The sequence below is a fragment of the Mastomys coucha genome, unplaced genomic scaffold (genome assembly GCF_008632895.1).
Source record: "Mastomys coucha isolate ucsf_1 unplaced genomic scaffold, UCSF_Mcou_1 pScaffold6, whole genome shotgun sequence".
Lineage (NCBI taxonomy): Eukaryota > Metazoa > Chordata > Mammalia > Rodentia > Muridae > Mastomys > Mastomys coucha.
This window is the reverse complement of record NW_022196912.1, coordinates 90,921,727-90,948,039: the sequence shown is the minus strand read 5'-3', so window position 1 is coordinate 90,948,039 and position 26,313 is coordinate 90,921,727. Positions and strand designations below refer to the sequence as shown.

At 42.3% G+C, this 26,313-nt stretch overlaps 1 protein-coding gene across 4 annotated transcripts in view; it reads right to left on the bottom strand.

The window, feature by feature from the left end:
- Syne2 (spectrin repeat containing nuclear envelope protein 2) overlaps nucleotides 1–26,313 on the bottom strand; it is a 396,202-nt gene that overhangs the window by 168,963 nt on the left and 200,926 nt on the right. For all 4 annotated transcript variants that reach the window (XM_031355750.1, XM_031355751.1, XM_031355749.1 and 1 more), the window contains 16 exons: nucleotides 25,468–26,069; nucleotides 22,397–22,576; nucleotides 21,015–21,165; nucleotides 17,640–17,798; nucleotides 16,346–16,507; nucleotides 14,809–14,910; nucleotides 13,413–13,613; nucleotides 12,310–12,481; nucleotides 11,708–11,820; nucleotides 10,550–10,752; nucleotides 9,423–9,542; nucleotides 9,042–9,333; nucleotides 7,590–7,741; nucleotides 5,082–5,391; nucleotides 2,415–2,579; nucleotides 289–630 (listed from right to left, as the gene is read on the bottom strand). In XM_031355750.1, coding sequence (XP_031211610.1) covers nucleotides 289–630; nucleotides 2,415–2,579; nucleotides 5,082–5,391; nucleotides 7,590–7,741; nucleotides 9,042–9,333; nucleotides 9,423–9,542; nucleotides 10,550–10,752; nucleotides 11,708–11,820; nucleotides 12,310–12,481; nucleotides 13,413–13,613; nucleotides 14,809–14,910; nucleotides 16,346–16,507; nucleotides 17,640–17,798; nucleotides 21,015–21,165; nucleotides 22,397–22,576; nucleotides 25,468–26,069 — 3,426 coding nt within the window. The remainder of the gene's footprint in view (nucleotides 1–288; nucleotides 631–2,414; nucleotides 2,580–5,081; nucleotides 5,392–7,589; nucleotides 7,742–9,041; nucleotides 9,334–9,422; nucleotides 9,543–10,549; nucleotides 10,753–11,707; nucleotides 11,821–12,309; nucleotides 12,482–13,412; nucleotides 13,614–14,808; nucleotides 14,911–16,345; nucleotides 16,508–17,639; nucleotides 17,799–21,014; nucleotides 21,166–22,396; nucleotides 22,577–25,467; nucleotides 26,070–26,313) is intronic.

Genomic DNA, 26,313 nt, shown 5'->3' with positions numbered 1-26,313 from the left:
TCTAATTTGCCTTTGTGCTCCTGACCCACGAAGCTGTATCTGATTACACATCGGTGAGAATAATCAGCCTAAATTGATGACTGACATTTGAACAGGCTGAACAGTAATATTTCACCACAGAAATCTGGACCATTTTCTGAGGGCTCTTTTGACAAGTGAGCTTCATAAATACCCAGTCCTTTGAGGACTTAATTAGGAAATCAGAATGCTTGATTTGAGACTCTTTTGAAAGAGGCACCCCTCTCTACTCTCAGACTCGGTGTCTAGGAGCACAATCATGGCACTTACTGTGTTTGTTTCCTGGTCTCCCCCTGACTCGCCCACTACTGCCGACTCCTGAGTAGGCTTGGGCACCTCAGAAGTGGCCGGCATCTCTTCACCCGGCAGAGAAAACTTTACATGTTTTTCTGTCGAGCTTTCGGATTTAAGGATGCTGTTGAGATTGTTTTCAGTCTCCTGCTTGGCAGATTCAATTCTGTCTTCCAAATCCTTTTGTTTATCCTTAAGTGATTCGATGTCATCTTTAATCATCTTCTGTCCCACTGAAGACGTATTCTGCTTGATGGACTCTGCTAAGGCAGAGGCCTCCTTTAATGCAGCGCCTTGGAAGTGGAGCCTGCTCTCCAGTTCCTGGGAGGAGAGCAGAGTCTGTTATAGAAAGCATTGCCACCCGGGTCTCAGAAGAGTGGGCCGACTTTTTGCAAATCATAAAGTATTCTGCTTCACCAACCCAAAATGTATATTATAAAAAAATGAAAGTGTTAATACTTCAGAGAAGAAACTTCGGGGAAAATTTCAAGCCACTGTGGCATCCCACATTAAATTTTCTAATAGAAGTTCCTAGTTCTCATATGAGCTAGGCAGTCTGTACCACTAGGATAATGTTCCTCGTACAGTCTGTAAAATACAGGAGGCTGCCAGGAGGCATTTGCCAGGTCTATGTCACTTAAGATACAGCCTGCTGAGCTGGAGGGATAGCTCAGTGGGTTAAAACAAAGACAAAACACAACGCCGTTCTTCCAGAGTATAAAAGATGGAAGTATAGTTCCTACATGGCTGCTCACAGCTGTCTGTAACTTCTGTCTCAGGATATCCAGCTCCCTCTTCTGGTCTCTCTGGGGACTGCATACACATGATACACAACCACATGCAGGCTAAACACCCACACATATAAAGTGAAAATAGGTAAATCACCAGATGTGGTGGCAAATGCCTTTAATCCCAGCACTAGAGAGGCAGAAGCAGCTGTATCTCTGTGAGTTCAAGGCCAGCCTGGTCTATGTACAAGTTCTAGGCCAGGTGGAGCTACATAATTAGACCCTGTCTCCCCCCATCCCACCCCCCAAATAAGGTCACGCACACCTATTATAACCCTAGCACTTGGAAGAGCGAGGGAAAGAATCACACGTTCAAGACCAGCCTAGACTACATAGTGAGACCTGTCTCTCCTCTCCTCTCCTCTCCTCTCCTCTCCTCTCCTCTCCTCTCCTCTCCTCTCCTCTCCTCTCCTCTCCTCTCCTGTCCTCTCTTCTCCTCTCTTCTCCTCTCTTCTCCTCTCCTCTCCTCTCTTCTCTTCTCTTCTCCTTTCTTCTTCCTTCCTTCTTTCTTTCCTTTCTTCCATTGGTTTGTTTGTTTTTCAAGACAGGGTTTCTATGAGTAGCCTTGGGTGTCCTGAACCTTGCTCTGTATACCAGGCTGGCCTTGAACTCAGAACTCAGAAATCTGCCTGCCTCTGCCTCCCAAGTGCTAGAATTAAAGGCATGCAACACCACTGCCTGGCTAACTCAAACACTGAATGAGTACCTGCATCATAAAAAGTATCAAAAAGGATAAAAGAACCATTTGGAATGCCCATATACAGCTAATTTTACACAGGACACTACAGAGGCCTGCAGCACTGATTATAAAAGAGGAAAGATACTTTGCAGGGTGGATAAGATCACTGATTTCCCCACCAGAGGGCGCCAGCTGCAGGAGCAAAAGGGAAGGAGACTCTCATAGGCTCTACCAGACTGAAAATTGACAGGAGATCTATGCAATTCCCATTCACCCAAGCTGGAGAATGTAAACAGGTACACTTCCCCGAGGTCACGTCGTGCTGTCTTCATCCTCTGGCTTTCAGAATCCCCTGGAATTATGTTGTTTATGAAATGAGGATAATGAGGAGTGACAGGCTAGTCATAGGTAGAACTATCTCTTCTAAGGGTGCACTCAATCACTGTTCAAATGGCTTCACCAATGAACTGACCTCTAGAGAGCCATGCCCCACCCCTGCTCCCCTTTTCTAAACTGCTAAGAGCTTTCTAAATAGCACTTGAATTTCTTTGCTCAAAGTTACTGAAAAGTCAAAGTTGTCAAGAATATTGATTCTTTTCCCCCCAAAATGTGTATTATGTTTGGACAACGCTCATTACCTGTAACTTCTGCATTCTCTCCTTAACCATTATTTGGTCCTTAGATCCATCACAAAGACTGAAATAGTCCTTGGAGATATCATCCAGTGTGGTGTTTAGGTCTGTGAGACAAACCTGGTATGAACTGTGTTCTTGAACATGACTCTCTAACTTTTGCACAGAATCCTAAAAATAAAACCATTGACAAGTAAGAAAATATTTAAGGGTTTTTTTTTTCACTCAGCAGGTAATTATATAATTCACACAGACTTACTTTACAAGATTCCATATTCAAACAAGAATATGTCCATAACTGATCCAGAGTTGTTAGTGTTTAAAATATGTCACTATGGTTCTGTGGTCCTTCCGTGAGGGTGTTTCGCTCTGGGTGGTTTGTGCTTTCATCACGTTCATTAACAGGTCAAAATGCAAATCTTCCTCAAGACCCTGACCGGCATGACCATCACCCTAGAGGTGGAGCCCAGTAACACCATCGAGAACATGAAGGCCAAGATCCAGGATAAAGAGGGCATATCCCCCTGACCAGCAGAGGCTCATCTTTGCAGGCAAGCAGCTGGAAGATGGCTGCACCCTCTCTGATTACAACATCCAGAAACAGTTGACCCTGCACCCAGTCCTCCATCTGAGGGGTGACTGTTAATTCTTCAGTCTGCATTCCCAGTGGGCAGTGATGGCATTACTCTGCACTCTAGCCATTTGCCCCAATTTAAGTTTAGAAATTACAAGTTTCAGCAATAGCTGAACCCCTGTGAAAAATGTTAGTAAAGGTTTTGTTGCATGGTAGGCATAAAAAATAAAATAAAATATGTCACTACAAAGCTTCCATCTCCTGATAAAAATTACTAAACATTTGCTCTTTGCCCGTTTCCTTGTCTTAATTTCCTTCCTAAAGGTAATTTGTCAAGAGAATTATTTTTTTTTACAATTTTATTGATTATTTATTAATTCTGTACTCATATGCACCTCCATGTATATGGGTTTTTTGTACTTGCACATGTCATTGTGCGTGAGTGAAGTAAGGAGACGCCCTAGAATTCTTTTTCTCTTTCCTTCAGGCAGGTTCCAGGGCAGATTCATGATATCAGTTTTTGGTACGGCTGCCCTTACATATGAAGCCATTTTGCCAACCAATTTTTTTTTTTTTATTAATCTGAGTTTGTCTTTAATTTTTAAAAATTTTTTTATTAGATATTTTCTTTATTTACATTTCAAATGATATCTCCTCTCCTGGTTATTGTCGAGAGAATGATAAAACAAAATGACTACAAATTATATCACTAAATCACAAACATTAGTAAGTAAAGTTTTATTTGTTGCTTTAAAGCAAAAGAGTTTGCATCTCAAAAATGACACTATAAGAGAGCAACCTAACTCCAGGATCCTCTCCTGAGAATAAAAAGCAAATTTGTGTGAGGAAGAAGTAATCATAACTCAAAAGCAAAACCATCTTCAGGTTACCTGCCTGGGCTAAGGATGGGAGAGGACCACACCTTCTTAGACACCAGCAGAAGTAACCTAGAGAAGATCCAAAGTAGGCATGCAAACCTGTGCCACCTACTAGTGTTTGGATAATCTAGATTTCTTGATCAGATAACCCTTATACTGAAGCTGGCTTTCAATGTTTAAGGAATTAAAGTTTTACTGAAAGAATGGACTCTTATGATAAAGGGACAATTTGTCTTAACTCACTCTATTGCAGATTGTATGGAAAGATCCGAGGGAGGAACATAACAATTTATATGAATTATTACTCTAGATGGATGAGTGGGTGGATGAATGATATATGACTAAGCATATTAGCGGTGGGTGGGTAGCTGGATGAGTGGATGCATTTGTTGACAGGTAAATTTGACAAAAGGGTGACTGGATGAATAGATGGATGATAGGGAAGTAGATGAGTAGATGGATAAATAGGTAAATAGGGAGATGAGTTAGTGAATGGATGGATGGATGCATGGATGCATGGATGTGTGGATAGATGCATGCATGGATGGATGGATAGACGCACAGATATATGTATGTATGAATGGATAGGGAGGTAGATGAGTGGGTGGATAAATGGGTAGGTAGATAGGGAGATGAGTTAGTGGGTGGATGAGTGGATGCATGCATACAAGAGTAGATGCATGGATGAATGCATGGATGGACGAATAATGCTCACATAGCCATCTTCATAGAGACTCCTAAGGAACTCGAAGCTATCTAACTACTGAAGAGGGGAATTTCAACAAGAGGGAATACCATAATCAATACACAATGGTTTTCTTTATTAAAAGTGACTGAGGGGGGCTGGAGCGATGGCTCAGCGGTTAAGAGCACTGAGTGCTCTTCCAGAGGTCCTGAGTTCTAAATCCCAGCAACCACATGGTGGCTCACAACCATTCATCATGAGATCTGATGCCCTCTTCTGGGGTGTCTGAAGACAGCTACAGTGTACTTACATATAATAATAAATAAATCTTAAAAAAAAAAGTGACTGAGGGAGATTCCTCCCTTTTTGAGAGTTGATATTTTCATGTACAACAGAAACCCACTGAAAGCCTTGGGATTGGCAAAAGAACAACATCCACGCACTAGATCTGCAGAAGCATCTCGTGTCTTGGCTGTCACAGGCACAGTCAAGGCACAGCTCCTGCGGCAGGGATTTCCTCGGCCCATCCATCTCACCTGGAGCTGCTGGAGAAGGCTCTGGTGCAGGTGCTTTACTTCCAGCCACGGCTCCTCGCTGAAGCTAGGATTTTTAGTGCACTCCAAAAGGTAATTGCCTTGAGATTTTAGCTCCTCTAGCAAGGATGTCAAATCCTGGGCTTTCTGGAGGAATTTCTTATAAATTTTTAACTGGGTTTGCTTCTCTGGCAACCCAGGCTGTAGAGCAAAGCCTGCTTCCTGCTGCTTCTTCAGTTCTGTGAGCATCAGCCTCAGGTCCTCCTTACTCTGCAAATACTTTTCTCCTTCTAGTACAAGCTTTTCTTGATGGCTAAATGTTGCAAGAGAGTTTAGAAAAAGAATAGCATTAAGCAAAATGAAGGGGCATTTTGTATACTCTATCCAACATACATTATTCGTAAATGACATTAAAGTGATATTAATACATATTATTTCCAAGGATCTTGTTTCTTTCTTTTTTTTTTAATACTCCAACCCTTTAAATAGCACTAAGCTTACCTCAGAAATTATTTGAGTATTACTTAGGGATAATTTTTGTTACACAATTAATATTTGTTACAAAATAATGTTTTACTTTCAAACTAGTCTTAGCAATGTTTATTATACTTTAATATACTATTGCATCCTATTTTACATTTATATAAAACTAAAACAAGTGGCAGGAGAGAGCAAGGGCAGGTCAAATGCCTGCTGGGCAAGCACAAAGACCTGAATTCAATCCCCAGAGCCCACTGTCAAGAAAGGAAGGAAGGGAGGGAGGGGGGAGGGAGGGAGGGAGGGAGGGAGGGAGGGAGGGAGAGAGAGAGAGGGAGAGAGAGGGAGAGAGAAAGAGAGAAAGAAGGAAAGAAAGAAGAAAGAGAAAGGAAGGAAGGAAGGAAGGAAGGAAGAAAGGAAGAAAGGAAGGAAGGGAGGGAGGGAGGGAGGGAGAGAGAGAGAGAGAGAGGGAGAGAGAAAGAGAGAAAGAAGAAAGAGAAAGGAAGGAAGGAAGGAAGGAAGGAAGGAAGGAAGGAAGGAAAGAGAGAAATTCAAGTGTGGTAGCACGAACTTATAACCACCGTGCTAGGAGGAAGCAGGTGGATGTCCAGGGCTCACTAGCAGCCCAGCCTACTTAACAATTCCAGGCCAGTAAGAAACCCTGCCTCAAAAACAAGCTAGATGGGCCCAAGACCACCATCTGAAGTGAGCCTCTGGCCTCCACACATATGCACGCATGCATAAACACACACACACGCACAAACAAACATGCACACACAAAGTGTTCAATTTGGATTCAAGTCCAAGTAAGAAATGTACTATTTAAGATATGACAGTAACCGAAGGCTCAGGACCCATTACAGGAGTGGGAGCACAAAGATTCTAAGAGCCAGTGGTCAAGCTGGGCCAAACGGAACAGCGTCTTCTGGACATGACAAGCCTCCTACACTCTTGAGCTCAAGATCAAGCCTAGCAGAAGAAGGGGAGGGGCTCATGAGCCCCAACTCTAGCTGAAGAGCTATTGACAGCTAGTGCTTGTTAGGAAGAGAGAGTCAGTTTTCTACAGGGTATAGTTCCTGGTAGGTCTACCTCATATCCATGAGTATGCGGATGGCACAAACTGGACTCTGGAAGTTACTTTTTTAAAAAAGAGAAAAACCACAAAATTGAGAGAGGATTTGCAGGTGAAGGGTGGATCTGGGAGGAGGTTGGGAGGAATAGGTCAGTATAATTAAAATGCAATACATAAAATCCTCCAAGAACTAATAAAAACGTGATATAGTGTTTTAAAAGATATGCTATGCACTTGGGAGGCAGAGGCTGGTGGATTTTTGAGTTCGAGGCCAGCCTGGTTTACAGAGTGAGTTCCAGAACAGCCAGGGATACACAGAGAGACCCTGTCTCGAAAATACAAAAAAAAAAAAAAAAAAAAAAAAAAAAAAAAAAAAGATATGCTATGAAGAAGAATCTTCATTAGAGTAACTAGTTATATGGCTCAAAGGGTAAAGGGACTTGCAGCCAAGCTTGATGACTCAAGTTCAAATCCCAGGATCCACATTGTAGAAAGAGCAACCTGGTGACAAGGTGTGCTCTAAACTCCATCTGTGTGTTGTGGCACACACATACCAGCACTCACACATATACATCACACACACACACACACACACACACACACACACAAACACACACTCCATTTTCAACACAAAAGAGAATCTTCACCAGAAATGTTTATAGGATTCATCCTCTATTTATCAATGTTTACACCTAAGAATTTCTTAGACTAAGATTTAAAAGGATTCATTATTCCACAGTCTCCCCATGTGGATACATTAGCACAGGAGCAGAGAGGAAAGACAAAATTAAACTGTTGCTAAGAGCCCCACAGCTCAAGGCTTCAGAGACTGCCAAGCGATCTCTTGGCTTTTCTGGATATCTACACCTCTGTGGCCACCCCTCACAGACTTCTCGCCTGTAGATATCTTATCCAAACACTTATTATGATTTTACCAGGCAAGGAAAGCAGCCAGCCTTTACCTTAGGTACGTGTTGGCTAGGTGGAGCGTGTTGTCCCACTGGTTGCTGAGGTCCGTAAGGGTCTCCTGAGTCAGCGGGGCCTCACAGTGGTCCGCTTGTCTCATTACCATCTGGATTTTAGCATCCCCTTCAGGCTTCAGGGCAATGATTTCCTGGAATTAAGAAGGTTCTCTAACTTCATCTGAATTACTCCGATATCAACTATGAAATCCTTTTTGTCAGGCTTATACCATAATGTTAACTATAGTCTAATTGGGTAATAATTGGGTAATAACTCTTTCATTTTATATATACTCCAAAGGTGAAGACACCTCCCCGCCCTTCACAGTGTAGACAGTTGGTTCTTTTTTATTTTATTTTATTTTACTTTGGTTTTTCGAGACAGGGTTTCTCTGTGTAGCCCTGGCTGTCCTGGAACTCACTCTGTAGACCAGGAACTCAGAACTTGAACTCAGAAATCCACCTGCCTCTGCCTCCCAAGGGTTGGGATTAAAGGCATGCGCCACCACTCCCCGGCGACAGTTGGTTATTAATAAAGAAGTGTTGGTTCGAACTAACTGTATTCCCGCTCACCCTTGATTTTCAAAACCCCTGAGAAATCCTCCTTCCTGGCCCCACTTCTCAATGCTGACATGGAGAGTCAGAGGTAACAAATACAACAGGCCCGTTTACGTATCTAAGAGACTCATGTGTCCTTCCTGTGAACTCTTCTCTCCAGGGCTAGTTCCCAACTCCCTGTCCCTTCTTTGCTCTGTTAAAACTGAATTCTTGTCTTGGAAGCACCCATGTGGGACTCACACTGTCTGGCGAAACCGTGTCTGGAGACGCACAGCAGTGATTCTGAATGCTCATTCTTAGCAACCCTTGTAGCTCACTAACCCTCACCGCAGCTTCCTGCCATGATGCCCCAACAGACGTGATTCCAGGACACACCTGCACGCTCTCCCTGCAGTTTTTAACGAGTCATGTTTAGTGACTTTCTTCTTGGGTGGAGTCACAGCTCTAGGGAATCCCCTGCCTCACCCATACACACTGTGCAGTCACTAATGCTTTCTGAGCAGTTACAGACTCCCAAGACTTCTGTCCACCCTTGCCTTCCATTCACCTTGCTGAGTCTTCAGCTCTCCTCATGGAGGTGACTTTGTATCCTCCCAGACCCCTGCCTTCCCTGTGGCAAGTGAGACCTTTATTTCTACCTGTCACAAGGGATGATGAATAACTTGCCACTGTCCCCTTGGAAGAGAAGGACGTACTTTTTCTTTTTCATATGCATTAAATTAATTTTAGGCCATCGCCACCCTTCTTTTTCGTAAGCTTAGCAATTTGAATTTCTTCAACCACCCCGCACTGATCTTATTTTCTGTTAAGAAAGAAATCTTTGCAGTTTTCCTCTGAAGCTTTTCAAAATGAGAGTTCACTCTGACCTCTCAAATTTGGTTTCCACGGTTATACCTTTATTTTTTGGATTCTTTCTTCGAGTGGCATTTTGCCTTCTGATGAATTCAAAGCCATAAGGGACTCTTTAATCTCTTTTATCCAGTGAATTACATCATGGGCAAGATCATTAAAGCTCTGGTCTTCGGCAGCTGGTAACTTATCCTCTTCCTCAATTTCATGTAATTGTCTCAATAAAGCCTGGTATCTATCAATCAGATGTGCGGCTTCTTTGATTGTCTCGTCTTCCTCGGTGAGTCCATGCTCCTTCAGAGAGTCACTCAGCTGGGCCACAGTCTCAAACTGCTCCCTGTAATTTCCAAATACCATTGACAGTTTATTGGAGCCCAGTGGAGAAAGCGCACTCCCAAACAATGCACCTCAGGAAGATCGCCATACCTCTTCCTCGATAACACCTGGGAGAACAGATCCGTTCTCTCTCCTGAGGCTTCCATTTCTTTCCAATTCTCTTCTTGATTAGTCAACCACTTACTCAGACTTCTGCAGTCATCTTCCAATCTACAAGGCACAATGCCCAGATTAGAACACAATATAAGAAAAAACAACTGGGCAGAAACCAGAGGGTGATACAGCAACTAGATTTCTACTGCTTATTTAAAACAAACAAATAAACACCGTAACTTGATATATATCCAAATTTAAATAATTATTGCCTATATTCACGAAGGCAAACAAGCAAACAATTGCAGGAGAGTGGCAGTCCAAGAAACAATGTCTGGACTTTCCTCTGAACCACTGCCATTTTAGACAGCTTGAAGAACCCCCTAAAGTTTTGTATTCCCAGCACAGAACCTGGATTTAGAAGTTACAGTCCGTGTCTTAGCTCAAAGATAGGATGCTTTTCTGAGGCCTTAGATGTTATACCAATGGGGAGAGGTGCAGAGGGGCTGAAGATTTGGCGTAACAGTTAAGAGCCCTTGCTTTTTCAAAGGAGTTGGACTCAGTTCCCAGCACCCACATGGCAGCTTATAACCATCTACAACTCCAGTTCCTGCAGAGCTGACATCCTCTTCTGACCTCAGTGGGCACACATGTGGTGCACAAGCACATGTAGGCGAACATTCAAACACAAAAAGTCAGTATTTTTAAATGTATACTTTTGTATGCGTGAGATCCAAATCCATGGGATTACAATGACAATAGATCAAAATTATTTGACAACAAATTGCATCTGTATTGAAATGTACATACAGCCTTTTTTCTTTCTTGTCCACAATCCTTAAATATACAGTATAACACCTATTTATATAGCATTTACATTGCATCAGCTGTTATAAGAAATCTACAGTCAGTTTAAATAAAGTATATGGAAGAATGTGCATCAAGTATTGCAAATATCATGCAATTTACAGAAAGGAGCATCCACAGGGGTCCCTCAAACGGGTTCCCAAAAGACAGCAAGGAACAACTGTATCTATTTCACTTGGGAAATAGTATGCATTGACTATCCCAGCATCTGTAGTACATGCGGTAGTGAACTGGAAAGCACTGCCACAATATCCCACCTCAGTAGCTGCTGAAAGGAGTTACTCAGTTCCCCTGCTCGGGCCTGGCAAATGGATTCCATGTTTTCTAATTCCAGTTCTTGACTCCTGAGCCAGCTGTCAAGCTCTTTCACATGAGCTTTGGGTAAGAGCATCTTCACGTGCTGTAGAATGGTCTCCACCTGCTGCATTTTACTATTTCCTCCTCCAAGAGTCAAGAAATCCTTAAGAAATACAAAAAGACAGTTACATCTACAGTGAAGTCACAATGTGTCTGCCATGCCCTTGGGCTAGGACAATGTGGCTGACTCTAATGACGGATCATTTCCAATAGTTCTAGAAGGGAGGGATGTGTGTGTGGTGTGTGTGTGTGTACACCTGAGTGCTGTGTGTTTGTGTGTGCATGTGTGCTGTGTTTGTGTGGTGTGTGTATATATTTATGTCTGTGTCTGTGTTTGCATCTGACTTTCTGAGGCCTACATCAAGCAAAAATAATGTAATACCACTACGACACCCGCATGGGAACAAGATGGAGAGAGCTAACGTCTCCTCTCTTGGTGATGCTTCAGTTTTCATAAATACTTTCTTCACTCTCCTTCTGAAAATCCATTTGTGAAACTGAACAGATTATTCTTTATTTACCTCTGCCCAGATTCCCCCCATCCCAGTCTTCATGTTTCAAGGTTGGGGCATCAATTTCTGAGGCCCATGAAATGAGCAAATGTAAAAGTGAGCAGAATTGTTGCCATGCCATGTTCTGAAACCCCGTGCTGGTGACCAATTAAGTACAGAGAGTGATATGGTAGATTGTTTGCCCAAGCTCCTTTCCAAGGACACAGGACATCAGTAGAGGGAATAGGGGCCCCATCAAGCAATGCATTAAATAGGACAGCAAGAGTCACAGGGAGAACATGCACAAGGTATATGCAAACACTACATCACTGTATATAAAATACTTAAGTATCCATGAACATTGCTATCCCTGAGGCTGGGGGCATGGGGGAAATGCCTGGAGCTACCAATAAGCTTAAGAACATAATGTACCATCTAAACAAAGTCAGAAGCCCCAGCTGTTGGGGTCAGAGGTAGGAGAATCACTTAAACACAGAGGCTTAGGGTCAGCCCAGACAGTGTAGTGAGATTTCTCGTAAACATTTAGTTTTTGCATCTGTGTCTTACAGAAAGTTTTTGCAGCTTTTGTTCCATGCTCAGTTTTGTTTCTGGTGGATCAAAACACTCCTTAAGATTCGCTTTGACGTTGCTGAACCAGTCATTAAAGTTCTTACACTGCTCTGTAGAAGAAAGGAAAAAAAACTTCCATGTGATGAGATAGTAATTCATATACTTGATACACAAGAGACTAGGAACTTGCTTCCCATAGCAGCGGGCAAAGCCAGGACAGGTTCTCAAACCCAGTGCTGAGGACCAGTGGAGTACAGAGAGCAATCTGGTGTATTTTTTGCACAAACACCTTTCTAAGCACACAGGACATCTAAAGACATCAACAAAGGCAGCATGGTCACTGACACACCCACACTGGCCACATGGCCCCAGTGATCACGAAATAGAGATTTAAGGCACGAAAAAAGGGATATTACTTATAACAGGCATTAACAATGTTTCCCCCCCAAAGGATTTATCCAAATATTATTCCTTTAAATACAGTCTGTGCAAGCTATCTGGAAGTCATTAGTTTAGATCAGACTTTGGGCCCACAGTGCTATTTCCAAATTCATATTTCAAGATTGCCTGAAACAAAGTTCAAGACACATCATGCTCACCATTCAAGAACGTGGCAAAGTGATCCTGCAGAGCATTCTTTTTGGTATTAAATAAATTGCTGACACTTGCATATTGTCTTTTCAGTTCGGAGAGCTCGGGAGTCAGGCACCCTATTTGATTTTCCAGGACCGTCATACTGTGCTTCTGCTGAAAGATCTGCTGCTGGATTTCCTGCACACAGAATAAACCAGTCACAGCATCTTCAAACTGGCTTACTTACCCCCAAAGATCATGAGCTCCTAATTACATCCATGTCTGTATGTACATGTATATACTGGCTTATACATACATGTGTGTGCCAGTGTGTATGGAAGCCAGAGATCAACCTCATATATCTTCCTTGATTATTCTCCACATTACTGATAATAATAATAATGTTATTATTATTATTATTATTATTATTATTATTATTATTATTATCTTATTTTTATTGGGATCACTGAACTTGTAGCTCATTGATTGGCTAGGTTAGCTGGCCAGTGATTCCCTTGTCTCAGTTTCCCCTGTACTAAGGTTACCATGTTTGGCTTTTTTTAAAAAAAAAAAAAACATGGATGCTGGGGATCTGAACCTGGGTCCTTCTGCTTACATGGTAAGGACACTGACAACTGATGGTTCCCTGGCTACAGAGATTTTCATTATTTTGATAAGCCCAAACAATTTTCAGTTGAGTAACTCTGCTTTTTGTTTCATAGCCAACTTAAAGTACAATAGCATTTCTTTTTTTGCACATATTTATTTGATGTGTGTGTGTGTTGTTTGACATATGTATGTTGGTGCCATTGTGGGCATGTGGACGCATGTGAAATGCCATGTGGGTTCAAGGGACTGAACTCAGGCCATCAGGCTTGGGGCTCTTGCTGAGCTATCTCACTGGCCCATAACACAACCCCAGGTCCTCTGTCCCTGACCCCTTTTCACTAATTACACAGGCCAAGATCACCAAGAGTAAGCATTAGAGAAATCTCAGGGGTAGGGAGGAGCTCTTACCTTACATGCACTAGGTCTAATCACTAGCACCGCCGATATATATTTTAAAGTAAGAAAAAAAAAAAAAGAGTGTAAACATAGGTCTAAGTGCAGGAGTTGGGCAACTGGATACCTCAAGCTTCGTGAAGATCTCCAGGCTGTCGGAAGGAGACAAGGCATTCAGGAGGGACTCAGTCATCCCCATCTGGGTCTTGGCCTGGTCCAGATCCTCTCTCAGCTCAGCTGTGCTTCCACTGGGCACATAGCTATTGGATTCCCCTGTAACGTGTATTTTTACATCTTTCACCTTGTTCAGGACAGAGGACTCCATGACCTGAAATCACCAAATGCAGGACACAACACACACAGTAAGGAGCCTGTTCTGGCATACCTCAGGCAACGGCTCCAGAGCAAATTGACAACACTTCATCTCAGAGTGGAAAAGATCCTTATCACATTGTTCTAGATCGCTGCCTTAAAAGAAACAAGAACTAAGGCTGGGTGTAGTGGCGCACACCTTTGGCTGCGCTGCATTTGGGAGACAAAGTCAGGCAGATTTTCAAGTCCAGCCTGGTCTCCAAAGTGAGCCCCAGGTCAGTGAGGCGTACACAGAGAAACCCTGTCTCAAAACCAAACCAAACCAAACCAAAAGCAACCAACCTAATAATAAACAACAACGACAAAAACCCAAAAAGAAACAAGAACTATATGAAAAAATAGAAATTGATACTTTCTGAGAGAATAATTGGAATCCTTCTTCCCACATAAATTATATCCAACCTGCAAACTGAAATGTTATTGCACCCATGAGGAAAAACCTATTTCCAAACACATGAATGAGATTAAAATGTATTGAGAACATTAACAGCCTTGTTTTGTTTAGAGAGAGGATCTCTCTAGTCTCCAACTCATGATCCTCCTGCCTCAGCCTCCCCAGTGTTGGGATTCCAGGCATGCACTCTACTTCACTGGCTAACACTGATGACTTCTTTGTGTTCAGCAAGAGGTGTGAGCACTACACATGCAGACTGAAGGAGACTAAGTAATTTGCCCAGGATCACAGGACTAGTCGGCTGTACAGATAAGATGTCATCAAAGAGGCCTGCCCGAGAGCTCATGTATAAACACTATATCCCTTCATCCAAATGAAATTGAGATAAGTCTCTTCTCTCAACAGAAAAAAAAATATCCTTGAGGCAATTTCAATGAATGACCTTACTCAAAACATATTCTCCTCCCTACACGCACGTAGGAAACCACGGTGACTTCATGTGTAATCACAGCCAGCATTTCTCCACAAGGCAGGCATGTAAGGAAGCACGGGGAGAAAAAGATGCCAACACGTCATATTTGCATGCTGAATGTGATCCACACGGTTGCCTATGCAGATTCTTAAAATTTTAATGGAGCACAAATAAGTAATCATTCTAATTTCACTTTCTATTTAAATTTAGAATGTGTGGATTATGAATGCCATTTTCAAAGGGATAGAGAATCTTCCATTGAGACCCGAATCAAACTTCCCATACCTGCAGTTCAAGTGGTTTCTCATTACTCTGAAGCAGCAACTGTATGTCAGCCACTCTTCTAGAAAATTCTGCAGTTTGCTCTTCCTGGACTTTTAACTCCTCCTAAAATAGAAAGTTTTAAAGAGAAATAACTTTATGTCATCCTACTTTGGGGGAACCTATGATTATTATTGTCAATTTACAGAAACTTGAAGGCGCCCTTGAATTTCTCCTAATCCTTTTTTTCTCTAATGGTCTGAAGAATAACAAACCCAAATGCCAAGGGAAGAGTCTCCTCTCAAGACAATAGATTGGAGCAAGGCTTATGCCAAGAGGCTGCTTGCATGGCTGAAAAACATGGCCAATGTCTTGGCAACGCATACACAAATTCTGAATGAGCATGCGCATCGTTGGAATCTGGCCCATAGGCTGGCTGTTTAAAGTTCTTGATGTCACATTTTCAAATAACCTATAATTTAAGACACATCTAAAAGACCCTTAGAGATGACCAATTTTTTTTTTTTTTTTTTTTTGGTTTTTTTGAGACAGGGTTTCTCTGTATAGCCCTGGCTGTCCTGGAACTCACTCTGTAGACCAGGCTGGCCTCGAACTCAGAAATCCACCTGCCTCTGTCTCCTAAGTGCTGGGATTAAAGGTGTGCGCCACCACTGCCCAGCAAGATGACCAATTTTACACCCATTCTAATTGTCCAGGAAACTGGAAATCAACCTTACATCTTAAAAACTTTTCCCAACATGTAGAAAAATACATGAATTAAAATTTGAATAAAATGCAAGAAGTTGAGAGATAATGAGATTCATAGCTTTAGATAAATACATACCCATATTTTTTAGAGTATGCTGAGTCTAACTGCCAGTATTTAGATGTTTTCTGATCTAGAAAGGCCTTGTGCAAATTAATGACATTAAACAAATAAGCAGCTAGGAAGAGTTCCCAACTATGGTGCTGACATTGAACTCAGAGCCTCAAGCTAGAGAGGCACTGTACCTCTGAACTATACCTAGCTACAACAGAAACAATTCTTTCTACATCAAAAGAGGTAATGCAGACTCTTTCCAAATGCCAAATTGAGAGCACAAAAATCAGCTTTCTTCTTGTTCGAACCCTTCCTCACCCAAGGTCATTGCATCTACAAAGCCCTTGGTTGTCTGTGAGTCCCAGTGGGATAGTACATGAAAACATTTGCCTGAGCCGGGCAGTGGTGGTGGTGGCGCACACCTTTAAATCCCAGTGCTTGGGAGGCAGAGGCAGGCAGATTTCTGAGTTCGAGGCCAGCCTGGTCTACAGAGTAAGTTCCAGGACAGCCAGGGCTATACAGAGAAACCCTGTCTTGAAAAACCAAAAAAAAAAAAAAAGAAAAGAAAAGAAAAAAATTTTCTGGATTTCACAGAGCAAGCAACGGGAGTGGAGAGCCCTCTCAGGGGAAAGTGAAAGGAATATACTTTTTCATTGCAATTGCCTGATGCAAAAGGCGAAAGCAACATTAAGGTGTCCACAGCAGGTAGCAGAGCCACCTGTCTTCTCAGGGTTGAGTTACCTTTAGCCTTTCTCTGTCTTCCTCGGTCAGCTCATGGGATTCTGCTTTCCCAAGGATCTTTTCAGTCCACTCATCAATGCTGTTTTTTATGTTAAAAAGTTTGTCCCACAAGGCCAGCGCTCGGCCAAGGTTTTCACCGTATTCTTCTGTCTTCTCGTTTATCTATAGTCGATTATAAATAGAAAATAATGGACACCAGTGTGGAGAACATTGTTACATTCACTTGTTTTGAAGTATTTTAATAGAACCTAATTGTCTGATTCATCAACAAAAAAAATTACTTTCATATATCATGTTGCCCTATCTCTTAAAAAAAAAAAATCTCAGCAGACTTGCTAAAGCATGTATAATATTCAAAGCTACTCTAAAAGATCGAGGCCAGGCTACACTACATAAGGCCTTGTCTCAAGAAAGGCATGGTGGCACATGCTCTAATCCAGGCACTGAGGTGAATGAGGTCGGAGTCTCAGTGCAGGTCTGGGGCAATCCTGGGCTTCATAGTAAGTTAAAACCTAGCCTGTGCTACATATCAAGACCTGTCTCAATAAATAAATGAATGGATGAATAAATAAACAAAATTATCTGATTAATTAAAAAATATAGATAACTCTTCGTTTGTAACTCACAAGAATATCAAATTAAACTACAAATGCATCAAGTGTAGAGTTAAATATTAAGATCCTGCATGAAAGGTCATATTGGCTAATTTATTTTCAACACATTAAATACAATATTTAAAGTTTTGCTCCTTTTTTTTTTTTGAGACAAATACTCACTATGAAGCCTTGAAACTCTATGTAGACCATGCTGGCCTTGAATTCACAGAGATCAATATGCCTTTGATACCCAAGTGCTTGTACTAAGAGCAACACTCTTGGCTAGTTGTTATTATTATTTTTTTTTTTTGAGACAAGCTCTCATGAAGCTCAGACCAGCCTTCAATTCATTATCTTTTTATTATTAATTCCCAAGTGCTGGGATTACACATGTACATTACCATGCCTGGCACATACACACACACACACACACACACACACACACACATACATACACACTCACACACACATGCAAAATCAGGAAGACTAAGGTCCCGTTTGTTAGTAATGTCTAACTCTGAGATGGAATCAATTCATAAGTTGTTATATTACATTTTTTACAAAAAAAAAAGTAAAAAAATACTTTTTATAAAGAATAACAGCTTAAATTTTCAGTATCATAAGAATATTAAAGACATTCTGGCTAAATATCAATTTGTTATGAAACACAATTTTTAGTTAATTAACTAGTTACATACATCAAGCCATCTATCCACAATAGCATTTGCCTCTTTTTCAAAAGGGGGGTCTTCAAAGTTTTTCATTTTGTTTAGATGATATTGTAGGTTTTTACAAATCTGATTTATCTTGTCTACAACTTCTAAATGGTTGCTGAATTCTTCTTTGACAGTTTCAATCTGTAAAATAAAAGATACATATTTAAAACATGTGTATATATATATATATAATATTTTTTTTAGTTAATTAACTAGTATATATATATGGAGAGAGAGAGAGAGAGAGAGAGAGAGAGAGGCAACTGGGAGAACAATTCTATTTTTTATTATTCAACCTCCCTCGCCAAATGACCATAAGGGCCAGCAGAATGGATTAGTGGAGTAAAGGTCATCGCTGGCAAGCCTCACAGCCTTGAGTTTAACCTCCAGGACCCCATAATAAAAGCACAAGTGACGCCCTTCCACAAGTTATCCTACACGCATGCTCTGTGACATCCATGTGCTCTCAAGTTCTCTAAGTAAATAAATGTAAAACAAACAAAAAAGATCATAATGCAATTGTAATTGTTCTGCTTTTCTATGGGCAATTGTTAGAATTCTATTATTTTAATGACAATCTTTACTCAGGCTTCCTCCTCCTCTGCATTTTGAAACGTATCTATTTTTAAATTCTTGTTTCAGGGATGTGGTACTGGAGTCAAACCCAAAGTCTCATGCACACCAGGCAAGTGCTCGACCTTCATGCCACACTGGGTTCCTTTTTTTTGGACAGTCTCATTATATACTTCAGGTTGGGCTTGAACTCATGATCGTCCTGGCAATTTTATCACTGGGGAAATTGAGTAAAGGGTGTGAAGGGGCACTTCATTATGACACATAGTTATGTGTGAATGAAGAATTATCTCAGTATAAGGAGCTTAAATGGTGAAGTTAAAACCAGGCAGAGTATGTTTAAATGCCAGCACTCGGGAGCCTGAGGACTGCCGAGTTCAAGTCTGAGCCCTAACCAGGAGGAAGTGACCCTCCTAGCGAGACTCTGCTGAGTGACAAAGGGAGATCTTATCTCTAAAACTCCAAAGCAAGGGGGTTGAAGAGACAGCTCAGTCAGTAGAATTGCTCACCACATAACAAGGAAGACCTGAGTTTGAATCTCCAACTCTCATAATCTCAACACTGGGGAGGCAGAGACAGATCCCTTGCTGGCCAGCTGCCTCCAAGAACCAAGGGATCTAGAGCTTTTTGTTTGTTTGCTTGCTTGCTTTTCGAGACAGGGTTTCTCTGTATTGTCCTGGCTGTCCTGGAACTCACTCTGTCTGGAACTCGAGACCAGGCTGGCCTCGAACTCAGAGACCTGCCTGACTCTGCCTCCCAAGTGCTGGGATTAAAGGCATGTACCACCACTGCCCAGCCTATCTAGGGCTTCTTAAGTCCATTGGGCAGACTTCTAGGTCTCAAGACTGGTGAACCTCAGAGCTGCCTCTACTGGATGGAACTAGGAAAACCGACTGTCTGTAACGCCAGCTAATGGCCTGCTTCATGGTCTTGGTGGTCTCCTTCAATTAAGTTTTATATGAAATTAGCCACACTGTCACCATCATACAACTAATGTCACTCAGGGAGGTTGCTTTAGTATAGTCGGTTGCTCTGTGAAACAGTCTGCAAAAATGGGTCTCACACAAGAGCCATCACTCAGTCTTGGTGTCAATGAAGCACGGGGGCCTGATGGCTCTAAGACTAAGTTGCTCATAAGAATCTGGTTGAGCCAGGCAGTGGTGGCGCATGGCTTTAATCCTAGCACTTGGGAGGCAGAGGTAGGCAGATTTCTGAGTTCCAGGACAGCCTGGTCTACAGAGTGAGTTCCAGGACAGCCTGGGCTATACCGAAACACCCTGTCTCGGAAAACCAAAAAGAAAAAAGAAAAAGCATCTAGTTTATTGGAGGTAGAGAAATGGGTCAGTGGTTAAGAGCACAGACTACTCCTGCAGAGGACCCAGGTTCAGTTCCCAGCATCCACATGATGGCTCACAACCATCTAGTTCCAGGGATCCAATGCTTTCTGACCTCCATGGGCACCAGACATGCATGTGGCACACATATTCATGCAGACAAAACACCTATACACATGAAATAAAAACATCTTTAAATTTTTTAAATAAACAAAAATTTTAAAAGTTCATCTGGTTGATAATGACTTCCATTGAGTTGATCTCAAGAAATAGGAAGTTTAGGATGTTGGAGAGATGGTTCAGCTGTCAGGACCTTGGTTCAAGTCTCAGCACCCATATAGGGGCTCACAACCGCTTGTAACTCTAGGTCCAAGGGATCTAATCTCTATTCTTTACCCTCTATAGAAGTGGTTCTCAACCTTCTTAATGCTGTAAGCTTTTAGTACAGTTCCCCATGTTGTGATGATCCCCAACTACTTTTGTTGCTACTTCATAACTGTAATTTTGCTACTGCTATGATTCATAATGTGAATGTCTATGCTTTCTGGTGATCTTAGGTGAGCCCTTATAGAGGATCGTTCAATCTGCCCCCAGCCTCTCTCCCATAGAGGGTTGCAACTCACAGGTCGAGACCCACCACTTTACAGACACTAGGTATAAAAGTGATGGACAGATATACATGCAGGCAAAATACCTATGCTCACAAAATTAACTGATTAATAAAAAATCTATTTAAAAGAAATAGGAAGATTAATAAAACTACTTACTAATAATCAAATGCATCAAGAGGGCTACATATCATAGATGCTTGTGACAGTTTGAGAGCCCTGTAGCTTAAAACTCATGAGCCAGTGGGAAAGGCATCATTCTGATGTACAGTCATAGAAGTAAATAGTACGGTGTATTCCTGTCTAACCATGTAAATTCATAGAAAATAATGACATCTAGTGTCCAAAAGATGTTGTTCTCCTTAGCATACAGATCTGGGATTAATGAAGCCATCAACCCAGATAGCCAACTGGGGCATTCGCTGGCACATCATTACAGGAAATAAATACTGGAACTGTAATGTCCTCCTTGTCTGTAAGCAACAGAGAGGGATTCCCTACCATCTCATCTCTCAGGCCCGCACGAGGGCTCATATTCCCCTTCAGTCAAAGCCCTGGGCAAGGGTACTTTACAGTCCTATAGACAGGCAGTGGGTGACCACCCCACAGTACCAGAGCTAAGGCTCTATGGCCCAAACCAAAGTAACCCAGTACCAACTTGGAAACATTTCTTCCTGACTCTGGTGTTAGATCTGATAAATTCCTAAATATTTGGTAAAGTAGTCATTACTAAATTCTTTTAAAGCAAGTTCCAAGGACGATTTTTTTCATAACATCTCTTTACTATTGGGCTCTTCAACCACATCACTACACAGGACAGCTCTTCTGAAAGGAGGGCTCACCTCAGCTATCTTTTTCTTCAGGTTGTCCTTTCCCATGTAGGAAGCTTGCTGGGAGATGATGCCCTCTTCCTTCTGAATCAAAGCTGTCAAGTTGTTTTTAATATTCTGATATTGTCTTAGCAGCTCCAGAACACGTTCACACTGTTCAAGGCTATGTAGAAAAGCAGGAGGAAAACAGTCTGAAATAACTCTGCAGATGCTGGGACATCTACTCATTCGTCACAAAAGGACTTTCTCCACATGGCTTGCCTATCATTTCACCAATAATGATGATGTAGCAAACAGACTGTATAAATAAATAACCACCAGATCCAGACCTTTATTAATTGTGTGACCATGTTAACACATGTAAGCTCTAGAGAGACATACAGGATTACATGTTGTCAAGAATAACACAAGAGTGATTCTATGACTGAAACTCAAGTCTAAGAAGTCCTTGAGAGGTTGCATGTACTGTCTTCTCTCAAGAACATGCGAGCTCTGGATAGATATACAGGATTACATGTTGACACATGTAAGCTCTGGATAGATATACAGGATTACATGTTGACACATGTAAACTCTGGAGAGATATACAGGATTACATGTTGACACATATAAGCTCTGGAGAGATATACAGGATTACATATTGACACATGTAAATTCTGGAGAGATATACAGGATTACATGTTGACACATATAAGCTCTGGAGAGATATACAGGATTACATGTTGACACATGTAAACTCTGGAGAGATATACAGGATTACATGTTGACACATATAAGCTCTGGAGAGATATACAGGATTCACAACTCAACAGAAAAGTATTTTTATTCATCAACCACAAGACCCGTTGGAAGACAGCCCCTCACTAGCATGATCAGAGACTATTTTCTATTCCACTCATTGTCAGCTCAGCCCTTTATAGATAGTAAAATAATTCAGTGAATGTGGTAGTTAACTTGGTTTCCAGTATAACCAGATACTAATTAGTTCTAGGACTTAGAGAAGGCTCTATGGCCTATGAAATTAGACTAGATCATGTGCCATAGACTAGCTTTAGGGAGGCTTCTATATATACAGGCTCCATTCATACACAGGACATGCTGAAGAGGAGGTGGAGAAAGGACCATATGAGTCCAAAGACTTAAGGGAAGGCACACGGTGGCTCAGGGACTTCCCACAACAAAGAGGCCACAGTGAGGGAAGTGGACCCAGCCACAGAGAGAGGTTGGCCACGTGAGGAGGTGCCAGAACTGTGTGTGACAGACATTGGCCTGTGAACTCCACCGTGAAGCCTCGTGTTTGTACCTGAGTTCAGGGGACAGGTTTCCAGTGCAAACACTTCACAATGTTAGCCACACAAACACATTCTCAGATTGAGATGGGATTTTTCTCCTACCTCTCTGTGATAGAAGCTTTTGTACTCTCCCACAAGGCTGCTGTGTCTTCACACTGTTGAATCACGACTTTCTCACCGCCATCCTGGAATTGTGGGAGAGAGCTAGCTATTTTTTGAATGCACACCTTTTCTTCTTCAAATCCATCTAGGTCCTTATCCAGCCTGAGTAATGACTTTTTCCTAGAGTATGGAATTAAAAAAAAAAAAAAAAAAGGTGTATTAGCCAATTGTTAACCCAGCTGATTCAACAAAATGTGGGGAATTCAAGAGAATGCTTTCATTTGTCCTCATGAAATTAATGGCAAAATCAAACACTCATACTGGATAGTAAGTACAGGAATGCATTCCTGCGTCACAGAGACTAGAGGGCTCCTTGCATTACCAGAATACTATTTGGCATTTTAGTGAACACATGTATATGTATTTGAGAGAAAACATGCATACACACACACACACACACACACACACACACACACACACACACATTCACACTCACTCACCAGAGAGAGGGAGAGAGGAGGGGGAAGGAGAGAGGGAGGGAGAAAGAGAGAGAGAGAGAGAAGGGGGGAGGGAGAAGCATGATATGAATAGATAGGTGGTTAAACAAAGCAAGGCCTCCAAGTAAGGGTGAGGGCCCAGGAGGAAGGAAACAGTGGGACATCATATACATCCTATCCGAAAAGCTCTTCCAATTCAAATAGGAGTCACTCAACTAATGGTTTCTCCTGCAAACCAGTCTTGAAAGAATCCCATCACCTGAAGATAAGCTGCAAGAGCTCAAGTCCGGCCTCCTTGGCACTCACCCTCAAGGCCTTGCCTCCCCTACTCCTTCACCCAACTCCCAGCACCCTCACACTGTCTAAGTCTTCATCCTGTGCATATTTGCCAGAGTATAGCATCTTAATTAGTTTCCTTTCCTTCCTCCCAGGTCCACAAAGAGTTAACCAGTTTATCCAGAGAGGTGACTCACCAAAGAAAGGAGCACCAGCAATAAAACATTTCACTTAATCCCCTGCTGTTTTATGATGAGGTGCTGAACAGTTTCTGGCCTCAGAGGAACTCAGGCAGGCAGCTCAGCTACCTCGGCAAGTGACTTAAACTTAAGGCAGATAAACTTTTTATTATTCTACAGCAACCCTAAATATCTCATAAGACCAAGTCTTAACCCTACCATCCCCATCCACTGCCTCAAGGAGAACCAAGAACAGAAAAGAGCCGCTGGGGCTGGCCCCCAGCAGAGAACCAGTTAAGGTTTAAACCAGGCTACCTTCTGTTGCTTAGAGCCCTCAAATGACATCAGGTCACTCAGAGAAAGCAGATATGGGGAGCTAGAGAGATGGCTCAGCGGTTAAGAGCACTGACTGCTCTTCCAGAAGTCCTGAGTTCAATTCCCAGCAACCACATGGTGGCTCACAACCATCTCATAATGAGATCTAATGACCTCTTCTGGTGCATCTGAAGACAGCTACAGTGTACTCATATAAATAAAATAAATCTTAAAAAATAAAAATAAAGAAAGTCGATATGAGTTAAGCCCCATCCCAGCTGTGACTCCTCATCCCTCAGTGCCATCCTTTGTGGATCCTTCAGCCCAGAAGGCTCTTCCCCACTGTGGCCACAAGGCTTGCCCCTGTACCTTATTTGACATGCACAGCATGTCCACAGGTTGCCCCTGATCACTCACCCGGCCATCACAACCTCTTCCTCTTTGTCTTCTCAGGATTCTCACCACCAGTCACACTACATAGCTTAGCCCTCCCAGGGTGAGCTAAGCTCTAGAAAAGCCAAGAACCTTCTGTCTATTTTGATAACTGCGGTATTCCCAAGACCCAAAACTGTGTCTAGCATAGAATACACATTTGTCCTATTTGTAGCTACATGAATACACAATTTTCACCTATAAACAATTCATATATTAATGCCCATTAACTTTTGGCGATCATATGATTAGAATTTACTGAAGTAACAACCACACAAATGATTAGTTCCATACTCCATTACAAACGCTAAGGCACTCTGACGATGAAAGTCCCCTTGGGCCTCAGCTGAAATTTTGGAGGGAAGGGCATATTTAAATATACTAAGGGACTTGAGTCATGTAAATCCCTAAAGAGACCCCCAAGCCAGAGAAGCTACAGTGAGAGAAAGTGGGGAAGGTCTGGAAAGAAGAGGTAGGCTCTACGCCAGCAACTCCTGCTAATAACTCAGCATGCATGAGCTGGCGGCCATATTCGGAATGCTGAATACTGCTAACCTCATTCAGTTTCCACAACGCCTCTATAAACTCGGCAGAGGTCTCACCCTGCTGGGAGGGCCAGAGACCACCAAAGAACTAAGGAAGTACAGGGACATCAGATGGCATATGGCCTTCTATTACTGTTCCTTTCATTTTGCGATGGCTGATATCATCAACCTTGACAGGATCAAGAATTGCCTTACACCTGTGTGGGTGACCTAGACTAGAATAAATGAGACATGAGGACCCAAACCAATTGTGGGGACCATCATTCCGAGAGCTGGAGTTCCTGTACTGGATCAAAAGGAGACAGCGAGCTGAACACTAATAACCATGGCCCTCTGCTTCCTGACTGTGGTTGGCAGCTACCTTGAGCAGCCAAGGCTGGACTTTCCCCCCATGACCTAGTTAACTCCGAAACAGCAAGCCAATAATGCTTTCTCCGTGGAGCCCCTTCTGTCCATATTTTATCACAAGAACGGAAAAATGTAACTGAGATGAACAACCGCGGCAAATATGAACTCTGCGAGACCGGCTAGGCTTTTACTCTCAAGGGAATGCCACAATGCATGCAAAGAAAGCAGGACCTTGAAAATAGTGCATGTCCTTTACCCGTGTCTCAATGCACCGTCCCGTGTCCGTGACACATGGCAGAGGAAAATATGAATATTTGTAGAGGAACCTTATCAATAAAAAGTAAATTTATGTGAAAGCCTGTTGGAAGGCATGCTGGACGCTGAAATAGTTTGAGGGAGGACACAGCAACAGAAGATCCAGCAGTGTTGAAGATACAGCGAACATCACCACGGATGACAGAGAACAACACCTTTCTTACCTTTGCTTCACAGCTGGAGCGGTGGGATCCTTAAGACCAATTTTACTGATCTGATTCTGGATGTCTTGAATGTTTTTAAAGAGCTCGTGAGTTTTGGAACTACAAGCTTCGAGTAACTTCTTGTCCTCAGGAGGTCCTTCCTCTTTACTCTGGCCACCCATGGCTGCTAAGTTTACTGACAACGCACCAACAAGTCTCTCGCAGGTGGTGTTCTCCTCTTCCTCAACTTCCTTAATGTTTATGCCAAGTGTCCTCAAGCGTTCATCCAAAGGCCCGGCCTTCTCTTTCATCAGGAGAAGGTCTTCCTCAGCACTTCTCACTGCCGGGGCATCTTCTGGTGCTTTAGGGGTAGGAGAGTCTGCGGGGAGCTCAGCAGAGAGCTTAGCTGCTCTCAGAGATGCCAGAAACCCTTCCAGGGCATCCAGGGCATCCTCCCTCATCTCTACCTTCTGGTTCATGGTCTCCAACTGGAGTCTGCACTTCAGTACAATGTCCTGGATCGCACACTTATCTAGTGTGTGTAACTCCCTCAGTGCAGAGTTACTCGGCTCTTCCAAACTGGTACAGATTCTGATCTGCTTTGCGATGGAGTCTCGGATATCCTAAAACAAAATAAAACAAAACAAAACCAAAAAAACAAACCAAAAACAAAACAGTGAGGAGGAGAAGCCCTGTGTTGAATCGTGTGCACCATGCACACACATGAGCATGTGTACATGCATGTGTACATGCATGCATGCTCATGTGCTCTCCCTCACTCACCCCGTCTCTGTCTCTCTTTTTTTTTTAACTTTTATTGCATTATGATGAGAAAGGTTACATGATTTCAATTTATCTGAATTTGTT